The 15854-nt window shown below is 46.6% G+C and overlaps 1 protein-coding gene across 1 annotated transcript in view; it reads right to left on the reverse strand.

Moving 5' to 3' along the window:
* The window catches only part of LOC136657115 (zinc finger protein 7-like), a 127335-nt gene extending 112210 nt beyond the window's left edge, over positions 1–15125 (reverse strand). Inside the window, exon 1 of the mRNA XM_066633758.1 lies at positions 15018–15125. Within this exon, the coding sequence (XP_066489855.1) occupies positions 15018–15125 (108 nt within the window). The remainder of the gene's footprint in view (positions 1–15017) is intronic.
* Between the last annotated feature and the right edge of the window lie 729 nt (positions 15126–15854).

A 15854-nucleotide genomic window follows, 5' to 3' on the forward strand; every position in this document is an offset into this window, starting at 1 on the left:
TTATCGCTCTGGACCTGTGCGGGAACGCCATACCTCCTTATTAGCACTTCCATTCCTTTGATGGTAGTCTGCTGGTTTGCCCTAGCCCCAGGATGTGTTGATACCCAGAGTAGGTATCTACCATGGTGAGGAGATACTGCCACCTACCTGCTTGGGGTAGTGGGCCTATGTAGTCCACCTGCCAGACCTGCCCAGGCCCTTCCCCCCTAATGGTGTCTTGGTGAGGGGAATGCCCTAATGCCCAAATGCCCCAATGGTGTCTTGGTGAGGGGAATGCCTTTCACCTGTGAACAGACCCCGCAGTTAGCTGCTGCTGTATGGGCAGCATCAACCGAGCAGGGAATACCCCGCTGGAGGGCCCATTCCTGGGTGCCCTTGGCCCCTAGATGGCCAGACTTTTCATGGGCCCACCAAGCTATAACCAGTAGTTCCCTCGCTTGGTCTGGGGTTGTAGTGGTCTGGATGTGGGCCAACTGATCCACTACCTGGTTATATTGGGCTTCTTTAGTCCCTTTGGAGTGCCCATCCACATGCTGGACATACACGGTTAGATGTTGGAGGCACTGGTCTATTTTGTCCCATAATTCCTGTCCCCATAATGGCCAGTTGTGCAGGGTGAAGCTATCCCTCTTCCATTTAGGGAACCAGGTGGTCATGCCTTTATATAGCACGCAGGAGTCCGTGTATATATGGGCTGTTGTGTCCTGCTGCTCTATGGCATGCACCATGACCATGAGTGCCGCCATTAGTTCTGCATACTGGCTGGACTTTCCTGTCCCTGCCCGTGTTAATGTGGTCTGCCTCCTAGGATTAAGGGCGGCTGCCTGCCACACCCGGTGTCCTCCACTATATTTGGCAGACCCATCCGTAAACCATGTGGTGTCCTCCTCTACCTGGTCATAAGGCGGTGCTTTGTGTATTGGGGACTCCCCAAGGGGTTCTACTTCCACAGCCTCTATCGCCTCTCCTACTGGGGTCATGGCCAATACCTCCTCCTGGAGAGCACTAACCCCTGAGGGACCTGGGCGTGCCCTCTCGGAAATGTACCATTTCCATTTGATGATAGACAATTGCTGGGCCCTGCCTACTTTGGGGCTGGCTGAGTTATCCACAATCCAATTCATGATGGGGATGCTGGTCCTCATTACAACCGGATCTCTCCCCCATAAAGCCTCTCCATCTCCACCAAGGCCCAATAGCAGGCCAACAGCTGACGCTCAAATGGGGAGTAGTTTTCGGCGGCCCCGGATAGTTTTCTGGACCAGAAGCCCAGCGCCACCTTTCTCCCCTCCTACACCTTCTGCCATAGGCTCCACATGGCTACCTCCTGGTTGGTGGAAACCTGTAGCTCGAATGGGAGCCCTTTCACAAACAGGCCCCATGGCATAGCGGCTGCCATAGCAGCCTTAGCTGCAGTCAGGGCGGCCTGTTGCTATTCCCCCCACTCAAATTGGGCTTTTTTCTGGGTAACATGGTAAATTGGCCTCAATATTTGGGCAAGATGGGGAATATGTTGCCTCCAAAACTCCATTAGCCCTATTATTCTCTGGGCCTCCTGCTTTGAGGTGACTCTTACATTTAGGGCAGTGAGATGTGTCTGGCCCAGACCACACCACTCCCAGGAACTGGACCTGTTGTACAGGTCCCTGTATCTTGGCCAGGTTGATTTCCCATCCCCGGGCCTTCATATGATTCACCAGGGTAACTAGATCCTCCTGCACATCCTGTTCAGCAGGGCCTGAGATCATTATATCGTCTATAAAATGGGCCAGGAATAGGGCAGGACTTAGGGTCACCTGTCTCAAGTCTCTTGCCACCAGCGCATGGCACACTGTAGGGCTGTGCTGATATCCCTGGGGTAAAACCTGAAAGGTATACTGCACCCCATCCCAGCTAAAAGCAAATTGATCCTGCGATTCCGGGCTTGTAGGGATGCTAAAGAAAGCGTTGGCTAGTTCTATAACAGCTTGCCAACTTCCCACATTCTTTTCTATTTGCTCCAGCAATGTGCAATGTACAACTGCAGCCAACAGGGGTGCCACCTTGTTAAGCTGCCGGTAATCCACCAACTGCCATCTTAAGAGGCCCGACCGGGGAATTGAATGGCGAGACTGCTGGCTTTATAATCCCCACTTCTAGTAGTCCCTTTATGGTCTCGGTAATCTCACTATGGCCTCCCGGCAGGTGGTACTGTTTCACGTATACCTGGTGGGGGTATATGCAGGGGGGGTCCACTTGGCCCTCCCTACCAGTACTGCCCGGAGTCCAAAGGCATACCGCCCTGTGGGGGTTTGGAATTCTTTGCCCTGCATTAGGTCTATGCCTATAATATACTCTGGGACCCGCGAAATGAGGACCATAGCCATAAAGGGGGCAGACTTCCCAATCAATCAATCAATCAATCAATCAATCAATCAATCAATCAATCAATCAATCAATCAATCAATCAATACCTTTATTGGCATATAAACAAAAATACAACAATCAGGCGGGAAAAATTCTGATAATTTGAGAAAAAAACTAGCAACTGCTATAGTAATGTTAGCCTGATTGTCACCTAACAAAACAAATAAATGCCCTAGTAGGACGCTGTAGAAAAGGGTCTAGATACAACCTCCAAAGTGAACAGTGCGCTGGGCAATAAATCAAGATATGCTCTAATGTGTCGGGTTCAAGATGGCAGAAAGAGCATAACCTGCAGTTCCAAGGGGTGCAGGAAAATCTGCCGAGATGATACGAAGAAGGAAAATTATTGAAATGCGCGAGCATAAGAGAGGGGTTAATTAAAGTAACGAAATATTTAGAGCGCTCACCTGGTAAAGGGCAAAAACCAAAAGAAAGAGGGGAACAAACTGGGTTAAGATCAGCGAAAAGAGAGGAAAATTCAGCTTCCCAGAGCCTAGTTTGAATTAACTTAAAGGCACTGTTGACGTCAAACCAAATTCCAACGAAAGATCTAGAGAATTCAATTTGGAATCAATTTTAGAAAACCAACTAGACACAAAAGGGTCTCTTAACAGATCATTAAGGAGGGAGTCAGATGGAAGAGACAGTTGGCGTTGGAGCCAGAATTTGAATGTAATAGCCCATGCTATGGTTGAAGGGAGATGAACTCCCAGTTCAAGAGCCAGCGTTGCTAACCGGATGGAGTTTGGGACTCCAAGAATTCTCCTGAAGAAAACAGCTGCAACTCGATCCAGAGAGCTGTTGGCTGCCATAACCCATATGGGTACACCATACAATAGTTGGGCCATGATCTGGAGATCTCTAAAGATCTGGAGAGCGGCAGGCACAAACTGATTACCGGTGCTATAATGAAATCGAGTAATCGCCTTGAGGTGATGATGCGAGGTGGCAATCGCTGACTTCCTATGGGCTGTGCAGATTAATTGATAGTGAAAGAGTAGGCCAAGATATTTAAAGGTAGGAACCTCCTCATAAGTAGAGTGACCAACCCTCCAGGTCGACGGGGACCAAGATTTAGAGAATACTAAAATTTTGGTTTTATTAGCGTTAATGATCAAATCATTGGAAGTACAATAGTCCTAGAACATAGTAAGGGACTGAAGACCAGATTTAGTTAGTGAAAGGAGAACTGCATCATCCGCATACAATAAAAGGGGTAGCGGAACACCATTAAGTCAAGGGGGGGAGACCCTTTGATTGGAAAAGTAGGAAGGGAGGTCAGATAAAAAAAGATTAAAAAGGAAAGGGGCTAGGATGCATCCCTGTCGGACACCCTTATCGATAGAAATACTATCTGATAAAGGACCAGTAGGGCCGGAATGGACTTTACATGAATTAGAAAGGTGGAGGTGACGAATCGAAAGAAGTAAACGAGGGTCGACGCCTCTGGCAGTAAGTTTGTCCCAAAGAAGTGATCTGTTAACAGAGTCGAATGCACCCTTAAGAGCGAGAAACAATACATAGAATTGCCTACCATGATGAACGAGATATTTTTCAGCTAAAAAAGAGAGCAGAAAGGTGTGGTCATTCGTAGAACAGCCAGACCGAAAACCGATTTGCTCCCTGCCAGGAAGGGCCACCGAGAGTGCCCATGTATTTAGTCTCGAGAGTAGGAATTTCACATACAGCTTACCAATGACAGAGAGTAAGCTAATTGGTCTATAATTCTCAGGAAGAACAGGATCGCCTTTCTTAAAAATGGGAACAATAATAGATGAAAGCCATGATGTCGGGATGCAACCCAAGTTATTTATATTGGTAAATAAATTGGCTAAAGCCCACCATATGGGCTGACTGGAAAGAATCTCACCAAAAATGCCGTCAGGGCCCGGAGACTTACCTGTTTTTAGAGAAGAGATTATTAATGAGAGTACTTCGCTCGGTTCCACTGGAGGCCGTTCCAGGAGGTTGGAAATAGAAGAAGGTAATGATCTATCTTGAGCGGGAGCAGAAAAAAATATTAGAAAAATACACCACCCAGGAATCAGATGTAACAAGAGGGGGATTTAAATTAGGGGAATAGAAAGAAGGAGAAACTAAGGTGATTGTTAGAGGAAATTGCAACTAAAAGCTGCCTCCATTTATTCAGGGCATAATCATGTTTTTTAATCTCTAACAGTTCTTTATAATACAGTCTTGACTGGAAATATGATTGTAAGGATGCAGGTGTAGGGTTATGGCGAATCAAAAGAAAAGTCTGCCTAATAGAATTCTTAAGTAGCTGACATTCCCTGTCAAACCAGGGACAGCGGTTCATGGGTTTTAAAGAGTTATTATACGCAGCAAGAAATGAAGATAGGGAGGACGTAATAAATGGAGACAGTCTCTGCAGGAGAATTGGTAACAGTCAGGGAACTATGAATAATCGCTTCAGATGAAAACCAGGAAGTTAAGGCTTCCTCTAGATGATGGGACCATTTGAGGCGAGGAGGAAAAGGTATGGTGAAATTATTTGTGTTAACATTAACAGAAGGTATGGCTAAGTGAAATTGAAGAGGAAGATGGTCACTCTCGTGAAAAGGGACAATCTGAAAATCAGTAAGGGAAGGGAGTAAGGATGGGGAAGCAAGAACAAAATCCTCTACACTAGAACACTAGATCCTCTAGTGTGTAAAGGCTCCAGGGAGGGTCGCTTCCAAATAGCCATTCAGGATTATAAGATTTAGGGCAATACATAGATCGATCAAATAAGGTGCATAATCATTAACCTTCTGGTCTAAGGAACTGCGAGGGCATAAAAACCAGGGATGGATAGAATCATCCACTTCTAGCTTCATAAACCGAGCTAGGGCAATATTATTAGGGCCAAGTCTGGTGTTGAAATCACCTAAAATAAGGAGAGGAATGGGAGACTGTAAAGAAAAATAGTTATAGCAAAAAGCCTTCACCATATCCCAAATGTGTAAAGTTGAAGCATCAGATGGGGGAAAATATGCATTGACCATCAAAATTTGTAAATTCTGACACCGGAGTAAAAAGGACTGGAAATAAGGGGAGGCAGAAACAAGAGGAGTTAAAACGAATTGAGGAGAGATTTAAAAAAAACAACATAATCCCACTCAGGAATGGCCTTTCAAATTAGATTTGAAGGCTGGGAGCAGGTATGACTTAAAACCAGGAAGAGAAGGGGAAGATTGAGACCAAGTCTCTTGCAAAAAAATTAAAACATATGAGGACAAAAAAGAAACAGTCTCCTGGTTGAGACACTTCTTCCCCCATCCCGCAATGTTCCACAAAAGAATTTTCAAGGTGGCAAGGGAAACTGGAGCAAGTGGGGGAGAAGATTGAGGTCAACAGGAAGAAAAGGGAATACCATCTGGGGACACAGTCCTTTGGGAGTCACTCAAGGGAGCAGATAAAAGAGAATCATGCACTGCTGGAAGCTTAGATGAAGACAGCTCATCGGAGGGGAGAATGTTCTTTCTAGGGTCCGCGGACATAGAGTAGACATTGGTGGTATCTCCTGGGCTGAGGCATCGACTAGCCGAAATTTGCCCCCAGGTGAAGGTTTAGTGATTATGCAAATAGGAAACAAGGAACTATTGGAGATGGAAGGCGCACTTTCCCAGCTAGCAGGTGGAACGTTCTTACTAGGTGACCCAATTGTAAGGGCACATTCTAACGGACCATTATAAGTGGAGGATACGCTTTCCAAACTGGCGAATGAGATGTTCCTGCTAAGCAACCTGCTTGGAAAAGCACAATCTGGTAAAATAGGTGGTTGACAGGTATAGGTGAGTTAGAAGAATGGTCCTCCAAAGAAGTGACTTCATCACCCTTGTAAGGCCTAGGCAAGAGATGCTGTACAGGAGATTCAAAAGTCTTCCTCTGCAGATTTTCAGGATCAGTTTCTATCAACAAGGGAAAAGAGCAGGAAGGAGAAGGGGAAGGAGTAGAAACCACTGGCTTCTCCAAGGGGCAATTATCAGCCATAGAAGACAAGGAGACTGTCGAGATGGTATTCCGTTGGGGTGCCGGGAAGCAGTTTGATGTCCTGGTTGCCTGCATGCAAGGTTTGGGTGAAAGGAGATTCATAACTTGGATGTTCTTAAAATGTCTTTGAGTATTAATTCTGAATCTTCTTAAATCCCTAGCATGCCAATGCAATAACTTTGGGATACAGTTGGAGGAGAAATATAACAAAAACCTGCCCGCAGAGCTTGTAGAAGATAGTTTCTCAATTTTCTCCAAATCAATGGAGGAAAGGAGCTAATCTTAAAAGTGTGGCAAGGTGTCTTTTTGCTTACTTAAACCCATTCCAGTCTGGGTGTTTCCCTCCATGTAATAATACTGTAATTGCAATGGAGTTCGGTTCAAGAATCAGTTGAACAGGCTTATTCCCCCGCACCGATGAGAGAGATGGTTTACATGATAAATCTGCAGGTGGTTCTTTAAGTCCAGTGTGGCAACTTGGAGGAGTTGGCTGCAAAAAGGTAGAATTATAGTATGACCCCTTTAGTCCTACTATCTTCTCAAGGTGAAAAAACGTTTGATTAACCACAGATGATGTCAGAAGGGAATGCTGCAGCAATAAATTGCCAAGTCCGTTAGATTGGAGAACTTCAGTAGAGATTGGAGATCTGGTACTTAGATCCATTGAGACAGCTGGAAGCAGTAAGCGACTCCGAGGAAACTACATGGGGGAGGGGAGGGGAGAGGCTCGGCACAGCAGCTTCAACTTCTGGGAGTTGAAATGAAGAATAAAAATCTTCCAATCTGGTTTGTTTAAAACATTGGGAAGATACATCAAATTCTTTGCCTCCTGGAGACTGCGTTCTTTTTTCCCCATTTAATTTGAGAACACAGGGAGCAAACACATAAATATCAATTACTCACAAAATGGAGGAGTTGTTGAAAGGGAGCCGGCCGACAAGTCCTAATAAATTCCAGTTAATTGGCTCCTTTGACTCTTAGAAGCCAAAAATATTCAGTATTATCTGACCAAACCAGGAGGAAGATAAAAAGATATAAAAGTTAAAAGAAATTAGGGTAGCAGAGCACCAACTCCGGCATCCTTCAGCTTGGAGTCTTCCACCAGAAGTCCCAAACGGCAGTCTGAAGAATCACTTCCCTATTGCTAAACGCACCTGCGTTTCAATTGTCACCTCTTCCCCATCACCCTATACATTAACATATCTAATGATTCCGGCATGTTTCTTTGGGTCCCCATGTATTAAGGTTGCTTCAGACCCTGTATCCATTAAAGCCAGGACTGTTTGGGTGTTTCCTCTTGCCCAATAAATGGTTAAAGGGATGTGAGGACACAGGTCTCCAGGGATGGCCGTCTTCATTGGCCTCACCACTAGAGCCCTGCCTCCCCCCGACTCTTGGGGCTGAGATGTACCCCATCCCAACATGGTAAGGTCTTCCTCAGACGTAGCGGGGGATATTCCATTCCCTTCAGGTGGCTCTGAGGCCATTGTTTGTCTCACTCTGGGTGGGGCTCTCTTAGTGGCCCGTTCCTTCTCCCAAAGTTTATATTTCTGATGTAGGCATGCCATCTATTTTGTCCTTAGGGACCCCCTTGCCCAGTAAGTCTCCCCACATCTTCCATCGGGGAACCTCCACTTCAGGCCAAGGCCCTTAGAGTTGGTGCGGCTCAGGATTTCATGGCCATCATGACAACCATGGATGAGTCATGGTCCATATACATATACAGGTCCAACATTGTTATACACTGATTTTTTATACATGGATTTGACTCAACACAAATAGCCGCTGCAAATGAGAAGGAATGTGCTGATCCTGGAGAAGGGGAAAATGCAGCTCTTTAAAATCAGTTTTAAAAAAATTGCTTTTCTTACTGTTGTAGAGAGACAGTCATGCAAGCCATCATTCCATCCTTCAGCTGAGCCTGGCAAAGGAGGGGGTCCTTTGCAATGCTAATTACTGACTGTCTCTTTCCGAGGTGGACCCCCTTGTGGAGGCCTCAGAACAGTTCACCAGAAGAAGGAGGGGTTGTGTCACCCGGTTCCCCCTCTTTGGGTTGGCAGCATTTGCCAGTCAGGAGCAGGGGCTGCTAGCAGCAGATCCTCCTGCCTGTTCTTCTGACTCCCAACTGCCTTGTCATCCCTGGCCTCCAGGCTTATGTAGGACAGACCCCTCCCCTTTGGCCCCTCCCCTTCCCTCACAGGGATGGTACAAAAAGGGCCTGTTTCTGGGACTGCCCTCCCCTGGGATTACCACAACTCCTCCCCTTCCTCTCTCTGTTCCCCTCTCACCTCCTCTCACCTGGAGCTGCCAGGTTTGTTCCTGAGATGGCTGGGAAGGCTGCTGCCTCTGCTCTGGTCTCTGCCTTTGGGGGTTGGGCTGGCCCTGCCCACCTGGGTCCTGTGGTGGTTGGCAACCTTCAGTCTCGAAAGACTATGGTCCTGTAGCTCGGCAGATGATGTCAGGAGGTCCAGTTGTGGGCCGCCGACGTCATAGCCACGTGCCCTGCCCGGCAAGGCAGGGTGGGCGAGGGAGTGCTCCCCTTTTCCCCCGAGGTGGGGGAGGGGCAACTGCCCAGCAGCTGAATGGCCTGCATCCTGTCTCCCCCCTCCCTCCTCCAAGGCAGAGGGAGAAGCGGGGGGTTCAGCACGCCATGTTCCTCCGCTGCGCTTTGCCGCCTACAGGAGTGCCCAGGCAACCTATGGGGAGGTGGCCCCATGCTCCACCGGCTTCCTCCCTGATCCTCTGGCCCAGAAGCCTTCCCCCTGGGTAAGTTGGGGACTTGTGGGAATAGGGGTCCCCCAACACAGCTTTTATTTAACACATTTTATGGTATCAGCAGGGAGTCCCAGAATCAAACCCATGCATATGTCAAGGCATGACCTTATTCTATTAGGAGCAATGTAGGGCAAGAAACCCAGAAGTGGGTTTTTAAATCTATTTTTCCACTGTTTCATTATCCACATATTTTTTTTTATCCACTGGGGTTCTGGAACAGAACCCCAGCAGATAATGAGGAACAACCTGTACATGAAACTGCTGGGAGAGCTCATCCAGGAATTTGGAGTGGGATGAATTCACCACCAGTATGCTGATGATACCCACTCTATCTCTCCTTTCCATCACATTTCGAGATGGCTGAAGAGGCCCTAGAGCAGTGATAGCGAACCTTTTAGAGACCAAGTGCCCAAACTGCAACCCAAAACCCACTTACTTATCGCAAAGTGCCAACATGGCAAGTTAACCTGAATACTGAGGTGTTAGTTTAGAAAAAACAACTCATACATTAATATCATTTACCTACTATTACTTGTAACCTGTAATGAGCCATTTAGTTATTTGATTTTTCTCTGTAACAGCTTTGTGAACTTTTAGTTGAAAAGTGGTATATAAATACTGTTGTTAATAATAATAATAATAATAATAATAATAATAATAATAATAATAATAATAATAATAATAATAATAATGAACTTTTCCTCTAGAAATTTGTCCAATCCCTTCTTAAAGGCATCTAGGCAAGTTGTCATCACAGCTTCCTGTGGCAAAGAGTTTCATAGAGTAACTACATGCTGGGTAAAGAAATATTGGCAGGGAGGGGGTGGCTGCAAGCCCTTGCCCTTGCTCATTTTCTCAAACAAGAAAAAAAAATTTTTAAAAGCCCCACCCACAGAACTGGGCTCTAAGGCTGCAATCTCAGTCACTCTTTCCTGGGAGCAAACCTCATCCACTGTAATGGGGCTTACTTCTGAGTAGACACGCACAGACGCAGGCTCCAAGGCTGCAATCCCAGGCACTCTTTCCTGGGAGTAAGCCTCATCGACTCTAATGGGGCTTACTTCTGAGTAGACAAGCACAGGAGCAGGCTCCAAGGCTGCAATCCCAGGCACCCTTTCCTGGGAGCAAGCCCCATTGACTATAATGAAACTGACTCCTAAGACATAGAATTGGGGTCTGGCAGTCCAATCCTATCCACACTTTCCTGGGAGTAAGCCCCATTGACTTACTTCTAAGCCCCATTGACTTACTTCTAAGTAAGGCAGAACCAGCACCACATGCAGGGCTGGAGCCCCAAAGCCGCAGCATCGCTGCCACACGCCTCACCCTCGTGCTGAATGTGAGCCGCCTGCCTTACCGCAAACAGGAGAGGGAGGGAGCGCTCCCATTGGGCTGCTGGGCAGATGGGGGTGATGTGAGAAATGAGCCTCTCAGCCTTCCTCCTCCCCATGGCCTGGCTGGATGGGGCGCCTTGGGAGCACGTCTGGATCTCCCTCTTCCCCCTGCTGTCCATTCCTTTTCCCCCTTGGCCTCCCTATTTTGCCCCGGCTGCTGCCAAGCAGGAAAAGGCTGGCTTTGTGGCTGCGCGGGTTCCTCAGCCTTCCAGGGCAGGCGCGCAGCCTAGAGACTCCTGCCTGTTCAGGGTGGAGGAGTGCCCCTCAGTAGGTTGCTGGCCTTGCCCTAAGGAGACCGATATAGGCTGCAGTGGTTTACCTGGGGATAAGAGGAAGAGTTTCCCCTTACGTCCGACTGACCCACTTTGGCACCCTATCTTGCACTGGATACAGTGCAAGCCTCCCTGTTCCAGTGCAAGATAAGATCGCTCTGTAGATAGATAGATAGATAGATAGATAGATAGATAGATAGATAGATAGATAGATAGATAGATAGATAGATAGATAGATAGATAGATAGATAGATAGATATGTTTTAGGGACTGTTAATATTATATTTTTCATATGGTATTTTATGTTTTTATTGACTTTTTGTAAGCTGCTTTGAATACCCACTTGGGAGAAAGCATTTTATACATTTGTAAGTAAGTAAGGGCGCAATCCTACCATGTGCCGGAACAGGCATCCAAGAGGTTTGCGCTGTATTTATTTATTTATTTATTTATTTATTTATTTATTTATTTATTTATTTATTTATTTATCAATCACATTTTTATACCGCCCTTCCTCCAAAGAGCTTAGGGTTCATGGTTGCTCCCCCTTTTTTCCTTACAACAACCCTGTGAGGTAGATGAGGCTGAGAGAAAGTGACTGGCCCAAGGTCACCCAGGAAGCTTCATGGTTGAGGGGGGATTTGAACTTGGATCTTCCAGGTCTGAGTCCACCTCCCAAACCACTACACCTGTATCCAGTGCAGGATAGGGGCCCAAGACAGCTCAGCCTCAGATAAGGCGCTTTTGCCCAAATGGGTCTCCTCGGACTTATGCCACCTCCTGAGGAGGAGAGTGGAACGGCTTCACGCCCTGGGAACAAGGATTGGGTTGCAGCAGAAGTGCTGGTTCCCCCTCCGCCCACCCCAAGGGCCACCAACTGCCCACCTTCCCCCTGCCCAGTAACACCTCCCTTAAGCCTCCCTTAAGGCTCATTTGCAACCCTCCTGGGCCGGCGCAAGAGCCTTACGCCGGCCCATGGGCACCTCAGGATTGCACCCTAAGTAAGTAAGTAAAAAGTAAAATCTCATTGACCTCATTATGTTTTTTACTTCCATATCTTATTGCATTTAGTACAAAACCCAGTTGCCTGTAGCAGGTGAGGGGACTGCAAGTAGATAGAGGCCCGTCCCTCTCTGTCTTGGGCCCAGTTCTCTTTAACATCTTCTTCAATTACTTGGATAAGGGGACCTCATCAAATCTGCAGATGACACCAAACTGGGAGGAGAAGCAAACACAACAGAAGACAGTAGAGTTAGACAAAACTCTTCAGGAAGAGTTAGACAAAATGGAATATTGGGTCAAAGTGAATAAGATGAAGTTCAATAGAGACAAATGTAAGGTTCTGCACAGGCAATAATAACAAAGACATATGGGATAAAATGGGAGATACCTGGCTTGGCAGTACAATATGCAAGAGGGATCTTGGAGTTGCAGTAGATCACAAGATAAATGTGAGTCAGCAGTGTGATGCAGTTGCAAAAAAGGCGAATGCCATTTTAACCTGCATTAGTACAACTGTAGCTTTCAAGTCATGAGGTCGTTCTTCTGCTTTACTCTGCACTGGTTAGACCTCACCTGGAGTACTGTGTGCAATTCTGGGCAACTTACTTTAAGAAAGTTGCAGCCAAACTAGAGCAGGTTCAGAGGAGAGAAACAAGGATGATCAGAGGGCTGGAGAACAAGCCCTACAAGGAAAGGTTGAGGGAACTTGGTATGTTCAGCCTGGAGAAGAGAAGGCTGAGAGGGGATATGATAGCTCTCTTCAAATACCTGAAGGGCTGTCCTATGGAAGAAGGGACAAATTTGTTCTCAGCTGCCTCTGAAAGTAAAACTAGATCCAGCAGGAACAAACTACAAGAGAAGAGATTCTGATTGGGTATCAGGAAAAAATTTATGGTGATAAGAGCAGTTCAGCAGTAGAACAAATTGTTGAGGGAAGTGGTGATCTCACTGGAGATCTTCAAGCAGAGGCTTGACAAGCATCTACTAGAGATGTTCTAGGAGAATTTCCTGCTACAGGCAGGGACTAGATGGTTGAACTAGTTTTAAGGTCCCTTCCATTTAAGGTCCCTTCCAACTTGATGTTTCTATGATTCCATGCCTGCCCACCTACTTGCCTCCATTTCTCCTTCTATTCCCTGGATTGGAAAAGGAATGGTGGACAAAGGGGAAGAGGAGATGGGGAGTGCTGAGCTAGCAAATTGGAGAGTGGGAGGAGCAGCAGCTGGCGCTTCATTGAGTATGGGACACACACTTGGCATGCCACGTCAGGCATGAGAAGGTCTTAGGCAAGCTGTGGAGAAAGTACACTCCAGAACTTTCCAGGGGTGGAAGCTGCCAAAGCAGATCCAGATTGAAGATCTACAGGAGAATCAAGGAGCATCCAGAATAACTGGCCAGAGGTTCAAAATATAATGCAAGAGGAGTAGTCTAGAGCAGTGGTTCTTAAGCTTTGAGAACTGGGACCCAGTTTTTGGAATAAGAAGCTGTCAGGACCCTCAGGAAGTGATGTCATGACCGGAAGTGACATCATCAAGCAGGGCAATTTTTAACAATCCTAGGCTGCAATCCTACCCACACTTACCCAGGAGTAAATCCCATTGACTATCATTGTTAAAAGCATATACATAGTAGCCTGTTATAAGTACAGATCTGTAACATTTACCCAAATGCAATCACATACCATACCAGTCACATCAAGCCTACTACAGGTCATGTCTTGTTATCCGCTAGGATTTCATTCCAGAACCCCTAGAGGATTAAAAAAATCAGTGGATAAAAAAGTGGAAAAATAGATATAAAGACCCAGGTTTCTTGCCCCTCCATTGCTCCTAATAAGGTTGTGTCTCGACATTCACAGGAGTTTGATTCTGGGACTCCCTGTGGGGCCCTCTATGATTCACTTTGTGGGCCTCACTGCTGCTCAAAACAGCTACTATCTGTGATCACGACCCACTTCCAGGTTTGTGATAGCAAGTCGGAAGTGGATCACGATCACAGCTAGGAGCTGTTTTGAGCAGCAGGGGTCCCACACCCTCTGGATGGCCAGTGCTACCCCAGGTACCTTTAAAAGCCCCTTTGTTGTGGCAGCAGTGTGATCACTGAGGCACTGCTGCCACCACCCACACACAAAGACTTAAAGAGTTTCCAAACTTTGTGTAAAGACTGGGAATCACTGGTGTAGATTGAGCACTGTCACAATAGACCTAAGGAGACACAGAGAGACTCAAATCGCCATTCAGCCATGAAGCAAATGGAGATTTGGCCTGTTGTTATCCCTCACAGTGACACAGTTGTTGTGAGGCTGATATATATGGGGAAGGGGAACAACATTATGCCTCCCTGAGATTCATCTGAATTACAGAGGTGGGAGAGAGCAAAGGAATATCCCACCATGCCATCTGCTTGACGATGACACTGTCTGTTGCTCACCCACACACCACAAGTTACTCTGCAATCAAGATCACAGTTAGATACAATGGCAAATTCCACCTGGACTGAAATACAGGCTGGAGACCACGTTTCAATTGGGACAGAAGGGTTTGCTGGATTGGGACAGAAGCAGGTTAACCTACTGCATTCCAGAGGCTCTGTTCCAGAAACAATGAGAGGAAAGGATCTGTTATTTAACTGATGAACCAAAGAGCAAGTCTTGAAGCCATTTATTTCATTTAATTGACAGGATTTCTGGATGGCCTTTCAGCCAGGGCCTCCAAGGCAGCTTTACCAAAATGTTATGAAATGATTTAAAATAGATCCTGCTTTTTTTTAAGCCCACCATTATAAAATAGCTGATGAAAGCAGAAGTAAAAATAGCAATAAATTACAATAAAAAAGCAAACTGCAATAAATGTCGAAGCCCTGGGATTATAAAAAAAATCTGCAAAAAGTCCAGGAGGTCTTCACTTGGTGCCCAAAAGGCAATAAGGCTGCCACCAGTGGAGCATCTCTGGGAACATCATCTGACAAATGGGGCACACCCACTGAGAATGTTCAGTCTCTGGTTCCCTTTCATCTTGCTTCTGCACCTAGGGCAGGCCTAATGGTGCAGATCTTAAAGAGCAGGCAGGAGTGGAGGGATGTCTTTCAAACACCATGTCCCTCAACCTTCTTGTTTTTCCTTCAGCAGTTGGGGTGTATCTAACATGTGGCAACATTTGCTGGGAGGTAAACTTACTGAACTGAAGGAGGTGTTGGGTGTAAACTTATCTGGGTGGTGATAAGGCCAGGCTCTGTGCATCAGTTTACCACTAGCGCACACTGTCGCAAACATGTTGTAAGGCATGTTTGTGAGCCATAATGCTGGGCAAGTGCCAGGGGAAGGGGACAAAAATCCCGAGGTGCTGCCCGTGGCTGCCTTGAATGTGCAGGATGCCGCGGCAGCCATTTTCAGTGCCACTGTAGCCGCGCGCCCAGGCAGCTCAGGATTGGACTCTAAGAGACTGCATCCTGGTGTATCTGGCATTGAAGCTGGTGCATCTGCATCCTGCATCCCTTGCATCTGGCATTCTGAGGTAACCTCCCAATCAGGAGGTTGCACATACACATCATGGCTTGTAACCCTTGATGGACTTTTCCTCCAGAAATTTGTCCAATTCCCTTTTAAAGGTATTCCCTTTTAAAGGCCAGATGCCATCACCACATCCTTTGGCATAGAGTTCCACAGACTAACTACACGCTGAGTAAAGAAATATTCTCTTTTGCCTGTCCTAACTCTCCCAACACTCAATTGTTTTGCAGATGTCCCCTGGTTCTGGTGTTATGTGAGAGGGAACAGAACATCTCTCTATCCACTCTATCCATCCCCTGCATAATTTTGTAAGTCTCATTCATGTCCCGCCTCAGACGCATTTTTTCTAGACTGGAATTTAGGGCCCAATCCTATGCAATCCATGCTAGCTCACCGCTGGCATGCACTGTCGCAAATGTGCTGTAAGGCATGTTTGCAGCCCTCAGCACCAGTGGAGTGTCCCAATACTGTTCAGGTGCACTTCAAGGTGTTTTGGAATAGCAC

The sequence above is a fragment of the Tiliqua scincoides genome, chromosome 7 (assembly GCF_035046505.1).
Source record: "Tiliqua scincoides isolate rTilSci1 chromosome 7, rTilSci1.hap2, whole genome shotgun sequence".
In the NCBI taxonomy this organism is placed as follows: domain Eukaryota; kingdom Metazoa; phylum Chordata; class Lepidosauria; order Squamata; family Scincidae; genus Tiliqua; species Tiliqua scincoides.